At 38.5% G+C, this 17017-nt stretch overlaps 1 protein-coding gene across 2 annotated transcripts in view; it reads left to right on the top strand.

The window, feature by feature from the left end:
* The window catches only part of MAN1B1 (mannosidase alpha class 1B member 1), a 39583-nt gene that overhangs the window by 18963 nt on the left and 3603 nt on the right, over positions 1-17017 (top strand). The window contains exons 7-12 of one of the 2 annotated variants that reach the window (XM_020981797.2): positions 3146-3294; positions 3981-4169; positions 5445-5635; positions 9726-9846; positions 15481-15678; positions 15783-15914. In XM_020981797.2, the coding sequence (XP_020837456.1) occupies positions 3146-3294; positions 3981-4169; positions 5445-5635; positions 9726-9846; positions 15481-15678; positions 15783-15914 (980 nt within the window). The remainder of the gene's footprint in view (positions 1-3145; positions 3295-3980; positions 4170-5444; positions 5636-9725; positions 9847-15480; positions 15679-15782; positions 15915-17017) is intronic. The other variant, XM_020981799.2, reaches the window with a different exon arrangement.

Here is a 17017-nt window from a genome sequence, read left to right as displayed (position 1 = left end):
GGAGGTGTACTGTCCCAAGCTTCGGGGGTTTTGTGCAGCTGTTTTCAGATAGTTCTAGGGACCTATAAATTTTCAGTTCTTCCAAGGTAGTATGATTAAAGGAGAGATGTTTACTTCTTTGCTGGCCTGTGCTCTGGTCTATGAGTGATGACAAGCACTCTTTTCTGCCTTGGAACTGTGAGGAGGATTACTTCTCTACCGCTGCCACAAGCTCTGCCACACCAGCACTCCTTCTCACCTCAGAACCCCCACCCAAGATTTCAACCCAGATTCAAGCATGGGCAAAGCAAGAGAACTAGCAAAGAGATCCCTGCAGTCCCCCTCTGATAGCTGTTCATTCCCACCACTGTCTGTGGGCCGAGAGCTCTGGAAGCACCTGCTAGAGCGGGGGCTGGACCAAGCTTCTCTCTCACCCACGTCCAGCAGACCTTTCCCACTGACCTTTTAAGTTGTGTTTGGCATTTGTGGGTTGAGAAGTCTGGAAATCTCCCGTGATTCAGTCTCTTGAGTCCTACTCTAGGTTTGTCTTTGCCTGTGTGGCCCATGCTGAACTGTACTCCTTTTCCAGGCCACTGCAATAGAACTTTCCTATCACCATCCAGTTGTCTTGGGCTGGAAATTTGTTTCACTCTATCCTTTTTTTTTTCTTTTTAGGCTATGCAGTGGGGTTAAGTGACTTGCCCAGGGTCATACAGCTGGTAAATATTATGTGTCTGAGGTCAGATTTGAACTCAGGGCCTCCTGAATCCAGGGCCGGTGCTCTATCCACTGTGCCACCTAGCTGCCCTCATTGTCTTTTTGTGGGTTCTGTCATTTTTTACAGGTATTTGGGAGGGGTTTGGGGGAGAGCTCAAGAGAGTCACTGCTTTTACTCTGCCGTCTTCGCTCTTCTCTGACTAAATGACTTCTTAATGTCTTTTAGTTATATGATGTCATGCTGTTCTCACACGTTGTCTAATGTAACTTAAAAAATATAGGGTGGTATTCAGTATCCCTTATTGCATATTCTTGTTTGGCTGTCAAAATCATTAGTCCTGTGTGCTACTCCCTTCAGTTTTAGAAGACTGGAGACAACCTCTTATTGCCATAGTGCAAGTGAGACATAATGAAAGCTTGAATAAGCATTTGTGGCAGAGGTACAGATATTTGGGTGTTTCCTTAACCTATTATCAGTAGTAGTTAAATATCTCTTGACCATTAAATAAATGCCTGTGTTTTTTCATATCTCCATTAACATAGATTTGGGATTATAGTGTTTTCTTTCTGGAAACCTTTTTAAAGGGAGACAGTATAGAGTAATGTAAAGGCTGCTAGACTTAAAGTCAGTAGAGACTTGTTTCACTTTCCACCTTGAAGACTTAATATCTGTGACTCTGGGCAAGTCTACCTCCTGGATATCAGTTTCTTCATCTGTAAATGGGAATGATAGTTGTACTCTCTACCTCATGGGAATTTTGTGAGGAAAGTGCTTTGTAATCTTTTAAGAAAATGTGTTATTTGTATTAGTAAATTAATAACACAATAATAAATTAATGATACAAACTATCTTCTCTTGGAGAAAATGTTTCTTGATGGTCCAACTGTGCGAAACTATGATATCTTATCAGCTTGCACAACATAAACATAGTGCACATCACTATAGTTTATCTACATTGCTGTAATCTCTACATATATAAAAAAATCACATTGATGTATGGTACTCCTAATTATTCCTGTATGGCTATCAAAATTGTTGATTTCCATTTGTGTTCCTTTGAAACATATTAATGAAATAATGCTCCTGACTCTTTTTAGATGCACAGGTAGGTATTTGGTTGGGAGGTGCCCCCAAATGAGCTTATTATTTTCCTTTATGTATATATGTATTTAAAACAGGCAGAGATTTCCATAGGTACTTTAACAATTTGTACAGGCATAGATTTTTTGTTGTAATAGTTTATGACAATTACAGTTGACTTTTCAGTTTCCTCATATTAGCCTTTATCACTTTCAACTTGTGTGACCCTGGGCTTCAGTCTCCTCTATAAAATGAGAGGATGGACTATGCTCTCTGAGGTCTCTGCTGCTCTAGTCTATAAAAGAAGTCTCGGTAGTTGGAGTAGAGCTCCCTTTACTGTACAGTTTAATTTAATTATATTTTTTAAGTCTTATTTGGTGCCTTTGGTTTACACATTTCAATTAAAGCCGTTTAACTATACACCTCTTACTCATCAATGAATCCTCCTACTAACAAAGAAAAATACCTGAACAAATCGACCAATATTGTAGCTGGCCCATGTCTGACAACATTTTACATTCATAGTCCCTGACCTCTGCTGAGTTAAGGCAATTGTATTTCATCAGCTATATCTGGGACCAAGATTGATTATTAAATTTAATCCAAGTTCAGCTGCCTTTAAGTCTGGATAGCTTTAAAATTAGGTTCCTGGTAGTACCATCTGCTTGTCAAATCTAAAATCTGTGTCTTCTTTAGTCATAAGGAGAGCTGTCAATTTGTGAAAAACTATTACATTTAACCTTAGTACAGATCCAGTCTACTGTACATATGCCCAGGTTCCAGTATATTTTCTTTTCCATCTAAATTTTAAGCTTTATGGTCCTACTTAGGTTATGGGTAATATAGCTCTAAAATTCTCTACCTCACCAACATGTCCAAAGAGTACGCTCTAGATATTTTAAACTGTGGTGGGTTTTTTTGTTTGTTTGAGGGTTTTTTTTTTTTAACTTGGAAGATTTTGAATGGTTTGGCTATATCTTGACCCTTGCCATCTCAAATGATAAATATTTGTAAAGTGCTTAGCACAGTGCCCAGCAAATTGTAAGAGCTATGTAAATGCTTATTCCCATCCCCTTCCCTTCGAAAAACTAGTATCCTTAACTTTTCTTATTTGGAGTCCTGCTTAGGTATCCTCTTTTTTTTTTTTTTTTAAGGTATCCTCTTTAACCCCAGAGATTAAAAACAAGTTTAGCCTTGACATAGAAAATTCATTTACTAGATGGAAATAACTTTTTTTTTTAGTCTTATAGTTAAATTTTCAAACCTTATCATAGAATCATAGATTTAGAGCTAGAGGGGATCTAGAATATGTGCAAGAAATATCCTTATCAATTCAGTCCCTTTGGCCTTTTTTGTTTCACAATATAGAATTTGAAGAAGCCAAGGCATGGGTGAAGACGGAATTGAATTTTGGAAAAAATGTGGATGTAAATCTGTTTGAGAGTACTATCCGAATTTTGGGTGGACTTCTGAGTACCTACCATTTATCTGGAGATAGTCTTTTTCTGGAAAAGGCAGTAAGTGATCTGAGTTTCCCAATTCAAGGTCCTTTTCTCTTCCCTTAAAAGTCACTGAATTGATATTCTTTCACTTGATTTTTGTTACTACCATGTGTAGGTTATACTCAGGGCTAATTTGATTATAATTTACTCCTTTAGCGTCATATTTAGCTATTTAATCACATCTTTGTGCCCATAATATGAGCTTGGCCCCCAATTGGTGCTTCTTCCACTTATAATTTTTTTAAGAAATGTGATTCAGTGGTAATTACAAATTGTATTTGAGTTTATATTGAGTCGGTTGGGTACAGGCAGATAACAATTCCTCACATTTCTATAGTGCCTACTAGTTTAGGTGGACTTTACCTTATTTAAGCCTTTTAGTAGTCCTGTAAGATAGGAATTATCCTTCATTTACATAAAAGAAAATTGAGTGTCAGCACGGTTTGGCAACTTGCCCAGCCAAAGTCACAGCATGCTAGTGACAGGACAAAGACAGAACCTTGGTCTTTTGAGCTCTCTTCTAGTGTTCCTTCCACTCTAGCTGTTTCCTCAGACACTATGGTTGCAGCTTGGTACATCACCAAGCAGCCCTCCTTACGTGAAAAAGGGGGGTAATACATTGGCAGAGCAGTGTATAAAAAAGGTAGATTCTTGAGGACTTCTATATGATTTATTGAATGTTTTCTTCCCTTTTTTATTAGAAAGATATTGGAAATCGGCTAATGCCAGCATTCAACACCCCCTCCAGGATCCCATACTCTGATGTAAACATTGGAAGTGGTGTTGCCCACCCTCCTCGGTGGACCTCTGATAGCACTGTGGCAGAGGTGACAAGTATCCAGCTGGAGTTTAGAGAGCTCTCTAGGCTCACTGGAGATATGAGATTCCAGGTATAGACCAACTGGTTATTTAGATTTTTCCCTCTCAGGAAAAGGGGAGCTTTTACCATGAGGCAGGACTTAAACTATTTATGGACCCCTTTCTTTAACTTTATCCTTTGCTAATTATTGCAAGAGGTTTGATTTTATAGTGTGCTACAATAGTTGTACAAAAAAATGTCAATAGCCTAGATCTCTGTTTGTAGTCCCAAATAAAGAGTATAAAACTAACTTAGCAGACATCATCATAAATTAGTGATCTGGCTAAGTTTGTTGGGATTGATTTGTTTCTAACAGGTCTTCATGGAGGAAAATAGTGATTAGGGGTGGGTTTCTCCCTTAGGTAGGAAAGATGGAAGTCATTTCTCTTTAACATTCTTTAAATCCCATAGGTTTATTAAAAGAGGCAAATAATTGCCTTTATTCCTTTGTATCTTTTCCTTATTGTGGTTCCCAGTTGGATTATCTGCTAATTTAAAAACAAAACAGTTTTTAGGTTTCAAAATCTCAACTTTTGGAACTGTTTGACTCTTTAATGACTCCAATTTGAGTTGAAAGTTCGTATATTTATTCTGGGTGAGCTACTTCTTTTAATATGTAATTTAGAAGCTGTTTTATAGGTGCATGGATTCAAGGAAGCTTAGAGCTGTACTGACCTTTAGAGATAATCTGGTTCATCTCTCATAATTGATGCTTTAAAGGTCATAATAAGGTTTGAAAACAGATTTGTTTTTCCTTTGCCTTCCAGGAAGCTATATGAATCAATAAAATTCAACAAGAATTCAGTAGAGATTTATTAATCATTTCATATCAGCCATTGGTCAGTGGCAGGCAACTTGTAAAGTAAAAGGCTACATAGTCATTAGGCTGAATAAAAATTGACTTAGGGACTTGAAAATTGTTAGGAAGGTAAATTAAGCTCTTCTGTACCCTATCAGAGAATACCTGCCAGCAGCTTGTCTGCCCCTAAATTACTTTAATGTTATGTACCAGTGTCTGAATTGCCTTTATAAACCTCATTTAGAGTAATCTGAGTTAAGCCTTTGTTAAATTCCAGCCAGGTGCTGTTTGGTTATGGGAAATGAAGGCTGCCAGGCAGCATTTGGCTTTTTTCGTGATGACCTGTTCTTCCAGCCTTAATTAGGAAGTAAAGCCTACTGAGGCAGACATTGACCTAGGTCAGAGATTGACCTAGCTAGTTCCTCTTTGACCTCTTGCTTTAGCTCTAGGACCATAACATTCACGTATTTGTTCTTCTCTACCTGTTTCCTCTTTTGAATGCTACAGACAGCTGTGGAAAAAGTGATGAAACATGTTCATTCCCTATCAGGGAAGAATGATGGCTTGGTTCCCATGTTTATCAATACCAACAGTGGCCTCTTTACTCACCTGGGAGTCTATACTCTAGGTGCCCGAGCTGACAGCTACTATGAATATTTGCTGAAGCAATGGATTCAGGGAGGAAAGAAAGAAAATGAGTGAGTTCTGCTTTCCCTACTTTTCAAATAAGGTCTTTGTGAATTCAATTTGTACTTTACCTCTCTACTGGCATTCCCAAGTTTGATTCACCAAACATTTTGTAAGTGTCTACTGTATTCAGAGCAGTGGGCAGACACTAGAAAAGATAATGAAATCTGGATAAGACATGGTTTCTGTACCACATGATTCTCGTGTCCTACTATGGTTCTGTGTCATGCAAGAATAATATAAAATAATAACGTAATTGCATTACAAATGTGCAAGCAAATTGAATTCTGAATGGGAAAGTCAGTTACTGAATAGGAGAACCATTCAAGGCTTTTTGGAGAAGATTTAACTTTTGAGTTGAGCTTTGCAGGATGATAAGAAGTCTGCAGGTGGGAGATGTGGGGGCAGGGTAAGATTCTAGGCACAGGGGAGACAGGTGTGAACAAAGGTAACAGTGGGGAAGCACAGTGTCTGTTCAGGAGAGGATGAATAGTACAGCTTGTCTGGAGTCTTACAGTACATAGAGAGGAGTTATAAAGCAGGAGAGACATCATGGTGCTGGTATGTGGAAGGCCACAGGAATTCTAAGCTAAAGAAATATAACTTCACTCAGATAGTAGTATGCCATTGGAGAATTTTAACCGAAGAATGATATGACTGGATATCCTGAGTAAGGATTAGTCTGGCAGCAGTATAAAGTAATCAGTGGGCAGAGACAGAATTGAAGACGAGAATGGGAAGACCTACAAGGACTCTGTGTTCCAGGTAAGTGGTAAAAAGGACCTTAGCAAGGTAGTGATAATGGGAATGGATCAAAGAGATGTTGTATAAGTAGAATTGATAGGACTTGGTAACTGATGATATCTCTCCCCTTTTCGTATCCAGTCATCTACCAAGTTCTGTCAGTTTTGCTTTTGCAGTAACATAGATAACACAATGCTTTTAAACATGTGAGACCGACAAGAATAATGATATTAGAATAGAATCCAGCGGTTTTTGTTTTGTTTTAAAGAGATCATAAGCTTGGGTTTGGAAATGTTGAATTTGAAATGATGACAGGATATATAGGTGGAGATGTCCTGTAGGTAGTTGTAGACAATTCTAGATTTGTTATGTCATTGGTTTAGGGCAAATAACCCATGTAAAAAACTCCCTCCACAAATTTGTTTTAACAGCTCCATTGTAACTTAATCTTAGGCAGTTGTCTAGGGCACTAAGTATTTAAGTGATTTAACCATGGTCGTAGACCTAGAAGGCAGTATTTGAACTGAGGGCTTTATGACTTCAAAGCCAAGCATCTATTCTGCTGGGCTGTCTTATTTGGAGATGTAGGTCTTAAAAATTAAAAAAAAAACTCTTGGTCACTAAATTGTTCTTTTTTTCTCCATCCATCGTTTTTTAAAATTAAATTTTATTTTATTTTTAGATCTGCATTCTCTTCCTTTCACCTTTCTTCCACATTGAGAAAGGAAATAAGCAACAACCTCACACCCCACCCCTGTTACAACAAATATGTGCAGTCAAACAAAAAAGTTTCCTACATTGGCCATATCCAAAAATTTTTCTTAATCTGGACTCCATCATGCCTTTATGAGGAGGTGGATAGCATTTTTTACCTTGAGTTCTCCTTTTTTTCTTTCTCTCTTTCTTTTTTTTTAGGCAATTGGGGTTAAGTGACTTGCCCAGGGTCACACAGCTAGTAAGTGTCAAGTGTTTGGTCTGAGGCTGGATTTGAACTCAGCTCCTTCTGACTTCAGGGCTGGTGCTCTATCCACTGCACCACCTACCTGCCCTTACCTTGAGTTCTCTAGAATTATGGCTGGTCATTTAAACACCGATATTCTTAACACTGGGACACTTCAGATTCTTAAGAAAAGTTTATAATATGACAAAAAAGGAAAATGACAAATGTTGGAGGAGATGTGGGAAAATTGAGACACTAATGCACTGTTAGTGGTGTTGTGTACTGATCTGGCCATTCTGGAGAGCAATTTGAAACTATGCCTAAAGGATTGTAAAACTTGTACACATCCTTTGATCCAGCAGTACCACTACTATATCCATATCCCGGAGAGATTTTTTAAAAAAATAGGAAAAGGACTTATATGTACAAGAATATTTAAAGCAGCTCTTTTAGTGTTGGCAAAGAATTGGAAATTGAGGGGATGCCCATCAGTTGGGGAATGACTGATTGTGATGGAATACTATTGTGCTATGAGAAGTGATGAGTAGGATGCTCTCAGAAAAACCTGGAAAGAGTTACATGAACTGATGTAGTGAAATCAGCAGAACCAGGAAAAACATTATACACAGTAACAGCAGTATCAACTGTGGATGCCTTAGCTATTCTCAGCAATACAAAGATCCAAAACAGTTGGACTTATGATGAAAAATACTATCAACCTTCAAAGAAAAAAACTGATGGAATATGAATGCAGATTGAAGCATATTGTTTTGTTTTTTACTTTCTTTATTTTTCTCATTTTTTTGTCCATTTTCTTTCACAGCATGACTAATATAGAAATATATTTTGCATGACTGCACATGTATAACCTTTATCTTGATGGGGCTGGGATAGGAGGGAGGATGGGAGAGAATTTGGAACTCATGGTATTTTAAAATGATTGTTTAAAATTGTTTTTACATGTAATTTAAAAAAATTCGTATCTTAGAGCAACTAGGTGGCGTAGTAGATAGAGCACTGGCCCTGGAGTCAGGAGGACCTGAGTTCAAATCCTGCCTCAGACATATAATACTTGCTAGCTGTGTGACTCTGGACAAGTCACTTAATCCCAGTTGCCTTGCCCCCCTTCCCCCCTAAAAAATTCCTGTCTCAAAAACAGAAAGATAGTATTATATTGAACCGTTTAATTGTTGATTAAAAAAAAGTAAATAACTCTTGGGGGAAAAGTGAGATCTAGATCACCTTTACCATAAAAACTTTGTTGACCCTCCCTATTGTTTTCTTTGACATTTAAATCAAATTTTATGTTGCTATCACTGTTCAATTTGGGGTTTCTAAAATATCTTTACCTTTGTAGTATTAAGAAATATTTTTCATAAGGTCTGTAAGGTAAAGCCTCAAGTGAGTTTGACTTCCCTGAGAGAACTATAGGATTTTATATGATCTTTTAAGGTAAGAAAGAAGATAAAACATGTATCTTTCTAGACAAAAGAAAAAGTTACACTAGGGTTCATCAGAGGCAAATTTAAAGTCTTATATTGTTACAAATAAAAACACTGGACTTGGTAGTAGAATAATAGGAAGTCCCGGCTCTAGCACTTAACTAACTAGTCGTATATCCTTGGGCAAATAACTTGGGCATCAGTTTCCTTGTCCATAAAATGGGAGTGATATATATATATATATATATGTATTATATTATATTATATATATATTATATATATATTATATATATATTATATATATATATAAGAATGACCCTGGTGGAAAATGCATTTGGTAAAGCGCTATAGAAATCTGTTCATTATATTAGTACTTGTTATTTCTTAGTTTGCAAACTCCCTTTCCCAATGTGGATCACAACTTACAATGTTTAGAGAATTGCTTTAGGTTCAGAGTAGTGAAATAACATATTCATGGTCATACAGTAGCTAGCAATGAGATGGAATTGGATCCCAGGTTTCTGAGGGCATTTTAATGTCAGCACTCAGCTGCATTTGTGTGTAAGTGCAGGCAAATCATCCACAGTCTTTTTGAGTCAGTCTTTACAAACTCCAAAAACTGCATTCCTACATGCTAGAAAAACATTTGTAGGGAAGACCAGACATATTTATTGTGTCCTTGAAAAGGCAGTTCAGCATTGTGGATAGAAGACTGGCCTCTGACACATACTGGCTTGTGACCCTGGGCGAGTTGCTTAAGTTCTTAATGTCCAAGGCGGCTTGATAAGACTAGAGATTGCAGAGCAAGTGGTAGTGGGACATTCCTTAGGAGCAAGTGCCCTGTGTAAGTGTAATCACAGGTCTTGTTTTCTACCCCACCCCTCCCAATCCTTGTTCTCAGTTGCAGCTCAAACGTGGGTCATAGGGATGTAGATGTCTGTGTGTATAAAATTGGGAAATTGTTTTAATTAACAGATTGCTGGAAGAGTATATTAATGCCATAGAAGGGGTCAAAAGACACCTACTTCGGAAATCTGAGCCCAGCAAGCTGACTTTTGTGGGTGAACTTGCTCATGGCCGCTTCAGGGCCAAGATGGTGAGTCTCCATACCCTTTGTTGCTTTATGGATGTGGTGATATTTTCCAAGAGTAGGGAACTTCATTGAGGCCAGTTGTGCAAGTAAAATTATATAAGATAAAATGCTCACGTTGAGTTCTTAACTATCATGAAAAGAATGTGAAAATGCCTGGCTCTGACCCACTAAAATCAGGAGGGAGAGAAGATCCTGATGGTAACACCCAGACACACCTTCAGGTAGATATTGCATACAGTTTCACAAAGTTCTAGTGCTGTAGTGTTATTATTTGGACAGGATTTGTTGTTATTGAAAGGAATAGATCATCTGAGTCATCAGGTTCTATACCAAGCAGCTTGGCTATATGTAGATCACAAGACATTTCTCTCCTTTTAGACAGATTTTCCCCACCTCTCCCAAATAAAGATCTATAGACTCCCACTGACTTGTGGCCAACAGAGCAACTTTAGAGTTAGTTGATCCTCTGACTTTGAATAAAGATAGTATTTTATGCCATGTCATGATATGTTAAATTGGGCTTGTTAGCAAGGAGTAAATGAAGAGTAAATGTTTCTTTATACTATTGCTTTAAAGGTTTTCCTGTTAAAGTTAATTACAATTTTTTTCTTAAGTTATTGCATCCCATTATGAAAGGATAGAAGCTTTGGTAGAATTTAAGTTGCTTATGTTAGGGTATTTAGCTAGAAAGTAATTCTAACTTAGCATGCTAATATTGTGGCTCTTACAGCTAATTCTCTTCTTCCTGCTTCAGTGTTACCCTCTTGGCCAGGTGTGGATATGCTCTTCAGCCTTGATTTTGAACTGTGGGCTAAATTAGCCAGAGTTGTCAGTGGGGAAATAGAGTGTTATCTTCCCTGTTGTATCCCAAAGGGTAGTGTGAAGTAAGGCTGACAGGAAAGTTGTGATTTTTGAGATTCTACTATTTACCATTCATCTCCAAAAATAGGTCAATGACTGTGACAACAGAAAAGCTATTGTTTAAAACAAACCTGTGAATGTAGCTGAGTTACATTGATAGAAGCATAATATCCAGAATGAGAGCTGTTAGTTTCTCCCTAGTCATTTGGAATATTGTATTTGATTCTCACTGTTATGTTTTAAAATGAACATTGACAAACCATAGCATGCCTAAAAAAAGAATTACAGGGCGCTTAGGGAGCCTGGAGGCCATGCAGTAGTACAAGAACGGGTTGAAGGAATTGGGGATGTTTGCCCTGAATAACAGATATGGGGGAAGGGTTATAGTTTGACTATCTCAAGCACCATCATATAGAAGAAGGCAGACTTAACCTACTCAGTTTGAGGGCAGAACTGAAAACAGTAGTGGAGGCTGCAAAGAGGCAGATTTCTGTTTGATTTTGAAATCATAGGGTCATAGATTTAGATCTGGGTTGGACCTTAGTGGTTATCTAGTCCAGCCTCCTCATCTTAGAGATGAGGGAACCGAGTCCTAGAGGAAAAGTTAGTACTGATCAAAAGTGGAATTGGCTGCCTCAGAAAGTGGTGCATTCCCCATATCTGAATAAATAATACAGCTTGGTTATCTTCCAAAAAAACCTCTTATTTCTGTTTCTCATGGATACCTAAGATTGGAAAAACAAATCATGCAATCTCAGTAATTCAACTATTAAGTGCCTGCTATGTGTGACATGTTCAAGGGCCCTAAATAGGAATTTTTGCACCTGGGGCTAGGACCCTGAGCTATGTCTAGGATAAACAGCACTCCTGGTGATAGACTCCTGGACACTATGAGGCCAACATAGGAGGGGGAAGTGGCCTCACTACTCCCACTATCAAAAGGAAACAGCCATTTGGTAGCTTCCCATTTTACTAATTATTCATGATAATAAAATGCTGAGATCAATTATTTTCACATGTATTGTCCACGAAGGGGCCCCGCCCCATTACTAGCAGGTGGGGCCAGTAGAATGGTAACCCTCATACCAAACTGATAGAAATATTTTGGGGAAGGAGGCTGAAGGAAGGGTTGAAAGCCCCCAGAAGGTATCAGTTTAGAGCTAGAAGGGACCTTGGGAATCATTAGTCCAGTGTCTTCATTTTTACAGAGGAAGAAGCTGAAGCTTCAGAGAGAAGTAACTTGTTAAAGGAGGCTTATTAATTTCTTGTTGAAATTGAGGCTGAGCTGAGGGGGAGACAGCCTAGATCTCCTGGACTCATAAGACTATTGGAATTAGAAGGGTCCTTAGAGACCCACCTTGTCCAATTCCTTTATTTTATAGAGGAGGAAACAGGCCCAGAGTTAGTTTTCAGAGCTCAGTTAGGTTGTTGTTGCTAGACTACTGAAGAGCTACTCTTACAGGATTGCTGAATCAGCTTCAGGCCTCCCTCCCCAACCTGTAGTGCACTCAGGTCTCTGGCCTCTCTCCCAGGTCAACTCCCAATGGATTAATCCATTCAGTTTTGGAATGCCCATCCTAGGACTGAGCAACCTTTTCTTGTGAGTGTATATTCACCTAGCTTTATATGTAGCTGTTTATGTTTCCCTTCCAACAAGCTGTCCACCTCAGCCATCTGTGTCCTCTTTTCCCATTCTTTCCCTTTCAGCCCTTCTCCCCCACCCCTCACCACGTATGGCTTCATGAAAGTGAATTTTGATTCACTTCTGTGTTCATTGTCTTCCTGTAGTAGAATTGCAAGTTCCTTGAGGGTAGAGATTGTTTCACCTTTTGTATTTGTATCCTTAGTGCTTAATACAGTACTTGGCATATAGTAAGCATTTGATGCTTTTTACTTTTTACAAAATTTGTTTATTTTATGAATTTTAAAACCACCAAGTAAAATGAACATTCCATATACATTGCAGAAGAAAGAAGGTTAAATGTACATGAAACTGCAAATCTGTTTTATATAGCTTGCTTTTCTTTTTAAATGTATAATAAATTCAACCTGTAGCTTTCAAAGCTGTTCTGCTTATCTGATTCTTTCTGCCTTCTTTTCTTCTCTACGTTAAAAAAAATCTTGCGCCAAAAAAAAGTCTTTATGACCTTGTCTTTTTTTTTTCTTCTGTTCTATATCCTCAACTCCTCCCCCACCCCACCTATTTGGAGGGGGAAAAAGGAGATAAAACAAAGCCCTGATAACATATATGCTTAGTCAAGCAAAACAAGTTCCCACATTGTCTATCTGGAAATGTTAATCTTACTCTGCCTCTTGAGGCTATCCCTTCTTTATCAAGATGTTGGTAACATGTTTCTTCAGTCCCTTAGAATTGTGGTTGGTTGTTACATAGATGAGAGTTCTTAAGTCTTTGAAAGTTGTTTTTCCTTTATAATGTTGTTGTACTTGTTCTCCTTGTTCTTCTGGTTCTGCTCACTTCACTTACAAGTCTTAGGTTTCTATGCATTTTCATTCATTTTCATCTGGTGTTACTCTTACTATCTTGTCTCTTTAACCTCACTTGTGCCTAAAACAGCCTTCCCTGCCTTTTCTCCTTCCTTAGGGTAGTACAAAGTCTGTCAGGTTTCTTAAATCATTAAATTTCTGACCCTGGGGCACATTTCTAATTTCTCCACCTTTTGGGGTAATCCTGTAGACTGAGGAACATGTAAAGTTGAATAGGACGTAGTTCCTACTCTAGAAGATGTAGAACATGTACTCCAAATGACAATTACAAAATAGTCTATGATAGAGATAAAGTGGTGTGGGAACTTTGAGGAGAGCGGCATCATTGTCAGTGTGGGAGAAGGGGAATCATGGTGGAGAGAGTGTTTGAGCTGAGGGTGGAGGATGAATATTATATCACCAGACAGAAGTGATAAACTCAAGGTACAGAATGAGATGTTTTAGATATAGCCAGTGTAGGTGTTGATTTTGCTTGACTTTGCATAGCTGGTATAATGATTTTATTTTTCTTTTGATTTGTGGAGAGGTAAGGATGCGGGAAGGGGAGAGAGAACCAACAACAATGTTGGGATTATTAAAATGGGAGGAAAAGCAAGAATTGTGGGTCATCGAGGCATTGTAAAAATGTAGAAGAGAACACAATGACGGTCAATAGGAAGAATAGGTAGCTTTGGAAATAATGTGTTGAATTTATTATATGCTTAAAGAGAAAAGCAAACTGTTTATGGCTTCTGCCCTGTGTGGGGAAATGTTCACATTTGATATGGGTTAAATTCGAATTTTGAGAAATAAGCAGAGATTGGTGGGGGGATGGATTGGTGATGATATTCTCTGTGGAGAAGGAAATGGCAAACCACTCCAGTACCTTTGCCAAGAAAAACTCAAATGGGTCATGAAGAGTTGGACGTGACTGAAATGACTAAACAGCATATGTGGGGAACAGCCTGAATATCCATAGAGATGATGGGCAAATGTGGGAAGCGTTTGAACAGTGAGTCGTCTATTTTGACTAGAGTGTAGAGTACACGATGGGAAATAGTGAGAAAGGAGTCTGCAAAGGTAAGATCATAACATAGTTTTAGAGCTGGAATGAACCTTGGAAGTCATCTGGTCCATCCCCTTCACTTTAGAGATGAGGAAACTGAGGCCCAAAGAGGTTTAAACGACTTGCCCAACGTTACACAGGTAGTAAGTGCCAGAGGTGAGATTTGAATCCAGGTCCTGTGGTTCTAAATCGAGCACTCTTTCCAGCACAGTTCCGGGTGGTGGAGGGCCTCAAAAGTAGACTAACATGTTTGGACTTTATTTGATGGACAGTAGGGAGTTACTAAGGCCTTTTTTTCCTTTTTCTTTTTTTTTTCTTTAGAATAGTGTAATGAAATAATTAAGTCTGTACAAGAGAAGTATTAGTCTGAAAGATATACATGGGATCAGTTAGAAGGAGGAAAGACCTGAAGTTGAAAGGCTGATTGTAATTTTGTAGGTATGGCAACTCCATCTATTAAAGCCAGGAGTGATGACGGCATGGGTGTGAGTTGTGGAAGAGAAAGGCATGAATGTAGAACATGTGGTAGAAGTGGAGACAGGACTTGGCAACTAAATTTGGCAAATGAGTGATAGGAACTCAGAGATGATGCCGAGGGTTGCTTGAGAGGATGAGGAAACTATAGATAAGTGTAATTCTACTGTTAACATTAGTAGATGGACTTTTGACAATTCAAGTTTTGTTTCTATTTGGCCTTGGAAAGTATTTTGTTACTTTAATTTGAATGTGGCTGTAACCCACCAGGAAATCCACGAGACTAAATGAAGTAACAATGTAAAGACAGACCTGATTTAGGAGAATATAATTCTCCAGCTTTCTCCATCCTCCTTATTTCTCATTTCAGAAGTAAGACTTTTTCTCAGACTTATGTCAAGATGCTAGCCCAAGTAGAATACCCTCGGTATCCTCTTTTAAGTATTTTTGTTAAAAAAGGTGGTCCTTTTTAGGTCCTGTTAGATTGTGCAGGCAGAATGAGAGAGTAAGGGAAAATGTTAACCAAGAAGATGAAAACAAGATTTGCCAGAGATAGACCAAAATGTGTAGAATCAGGAGGAAACTATGTATGTATTTATATCTTAGTTTGGAAACAGATCCTAATTTTCAGTATCTAAACCAGTGCCTGGGCCTGTGAGTGTCTGATGAATGGTACTAGTGGACTGTGCTCAAAATGGCCACTTCAACATTGTTGAGGGTTTCAGTGGTTTTAAAAAACTTCTAACTTTCAGGATCACCTGGTGTGCTTCTTGCCTGGTACTCTGGCTCTTGGAGCTCATAATGGATTAACAGCTGATCATATGGAACTGGCCAAAGCTCTCATAGAAACTTGTTACCAGATGTATCACCAGATAGAAACTGGCCTGAGCCCAGAGATTGTGTACTTCAACATTCATCCTCAGAAAGGCCATAAAGATGTGGAGGTCAAGGTAAGATGATGGTTTGATCTGGAAGCCTCTGGTAAAGGAAACAATGGCCCACTTTTCAGCTTCTTTCAACTCTCTGAGTTAATAATCATTGTTTTCCTCTCTAGTCTTCAGATAGGCATAATCTGCTTCGACCTGAGACAATAGAGAGCCTTTTCTATCTATATCGGTTTACTGGTGACAAGAAATACCAGGACTGGGGCTGGGAGATCTTGCAGAACTTCAACAAGTACACAAGGGTGAGGCCACATTTACAAACTGCTCTGAATGTTTAATGGAGAAGGGTTTAGGCCCAGAGTTCTCAGGCTTCCTTCATCCCTTTATTAAGTCTGGAGAGAGAATAATTTATAAAATGTTGAGGGAATCTTAAAAGAATTATAGAAGTGTAAGTAATTATATCTGTTATTATTTATACCTGCAGTGAGCTTGGTTAGTTACTTTCTGGCAATTTCCATAGGTGGGAAGAGTGGTAGAAAGTTGATGCTAGGTACATTACCAGAAGCGTCTTTAGGGGTGTGTGTATGAGGTATGCCTGGGAGATTATCAAGTTAATTCTGGTTCTTTGTATGTTTTTTTCCTCCAATAGTTAGTCTCTCACTTGTGCACCTGTAAATCTCCTCTGGGGTACTTACTTCTAACCTCTTGTTTCTAAACTTTCACTCCATGAAAATCTTATTTTGTTTTCTTTAATGTGCAGGAATGCAGTTTGTCCAATTAACCCTTTTGCTTCTGGGTAGGATTTCCAAGTGTCAAGGAGAAAAGGTTCCCTTTATACTTTTTTACACTTTGACCTTTATTTTTGTTTGGTGGGGTTTTTTCCTTAATTAAAAACAAAATTTAACAAGCATTTTTTTTCTCCTGTCTTTCCCCCCTCCCTTAAAAAATTCCTTGTAACAAATATGGATAGCCAAACAAAACAAATTCCCCCATCAGCTATGTCCAGAAATGTATGTCTCATTCTTTCAGGAGCTGGGTGGCATGTAGGACTTGTCTTCTTTAATGTGATGTATGACTAAGCTAACATTGTAATATATGGTCTGTTCTTTGGGGTTCAGAGAGAAACAGGAGAAGAGAATGCTAGACATTGAAAGACCTGAATTCAAAGAGGGCCTCACACACTAGCTGTGGAACCCTGGGCAAATTACTTAACCTCTGCCCCAATTTCTTCCGCTTTAATGGGGAATGGTATGCTTCTTGCTTAGTTAGCATTCCCTCACAGGGTCCAGGGTTGGTGTGAGCATAAAATCAGACACATTTGTAAAGTGCTTAGCACAGTGCCTAGCATATAGTGAGGAGCTTAATAAATGCTCTCCCCTCAGTGGTGTTGGGGTATTTCTGCTGC

This window comes from Phascolarctos cinereus, unplaced genomic scaffold (genome assembly GCF_003287225.1).
Source record: "Phascolarctos cinereus isolate Bilbo 61053 unplaced genomic scaffold, phaCin_HiC Scaffold_2;HRSCAF=192, whole genome shotgun sequence".
Lineage (NCBI taxonomy): Eukaryota > Metazoa > Chordata > Mammalia > Diprotodontia > Phascolarctidae > Phascolarctos > Phascolarctos cinereus.
The sequence above is the reverse complement of the archived record's forward strand: the minus strand, read 5'-3'. Positions and strand labels throughout refer to the sequence as shown.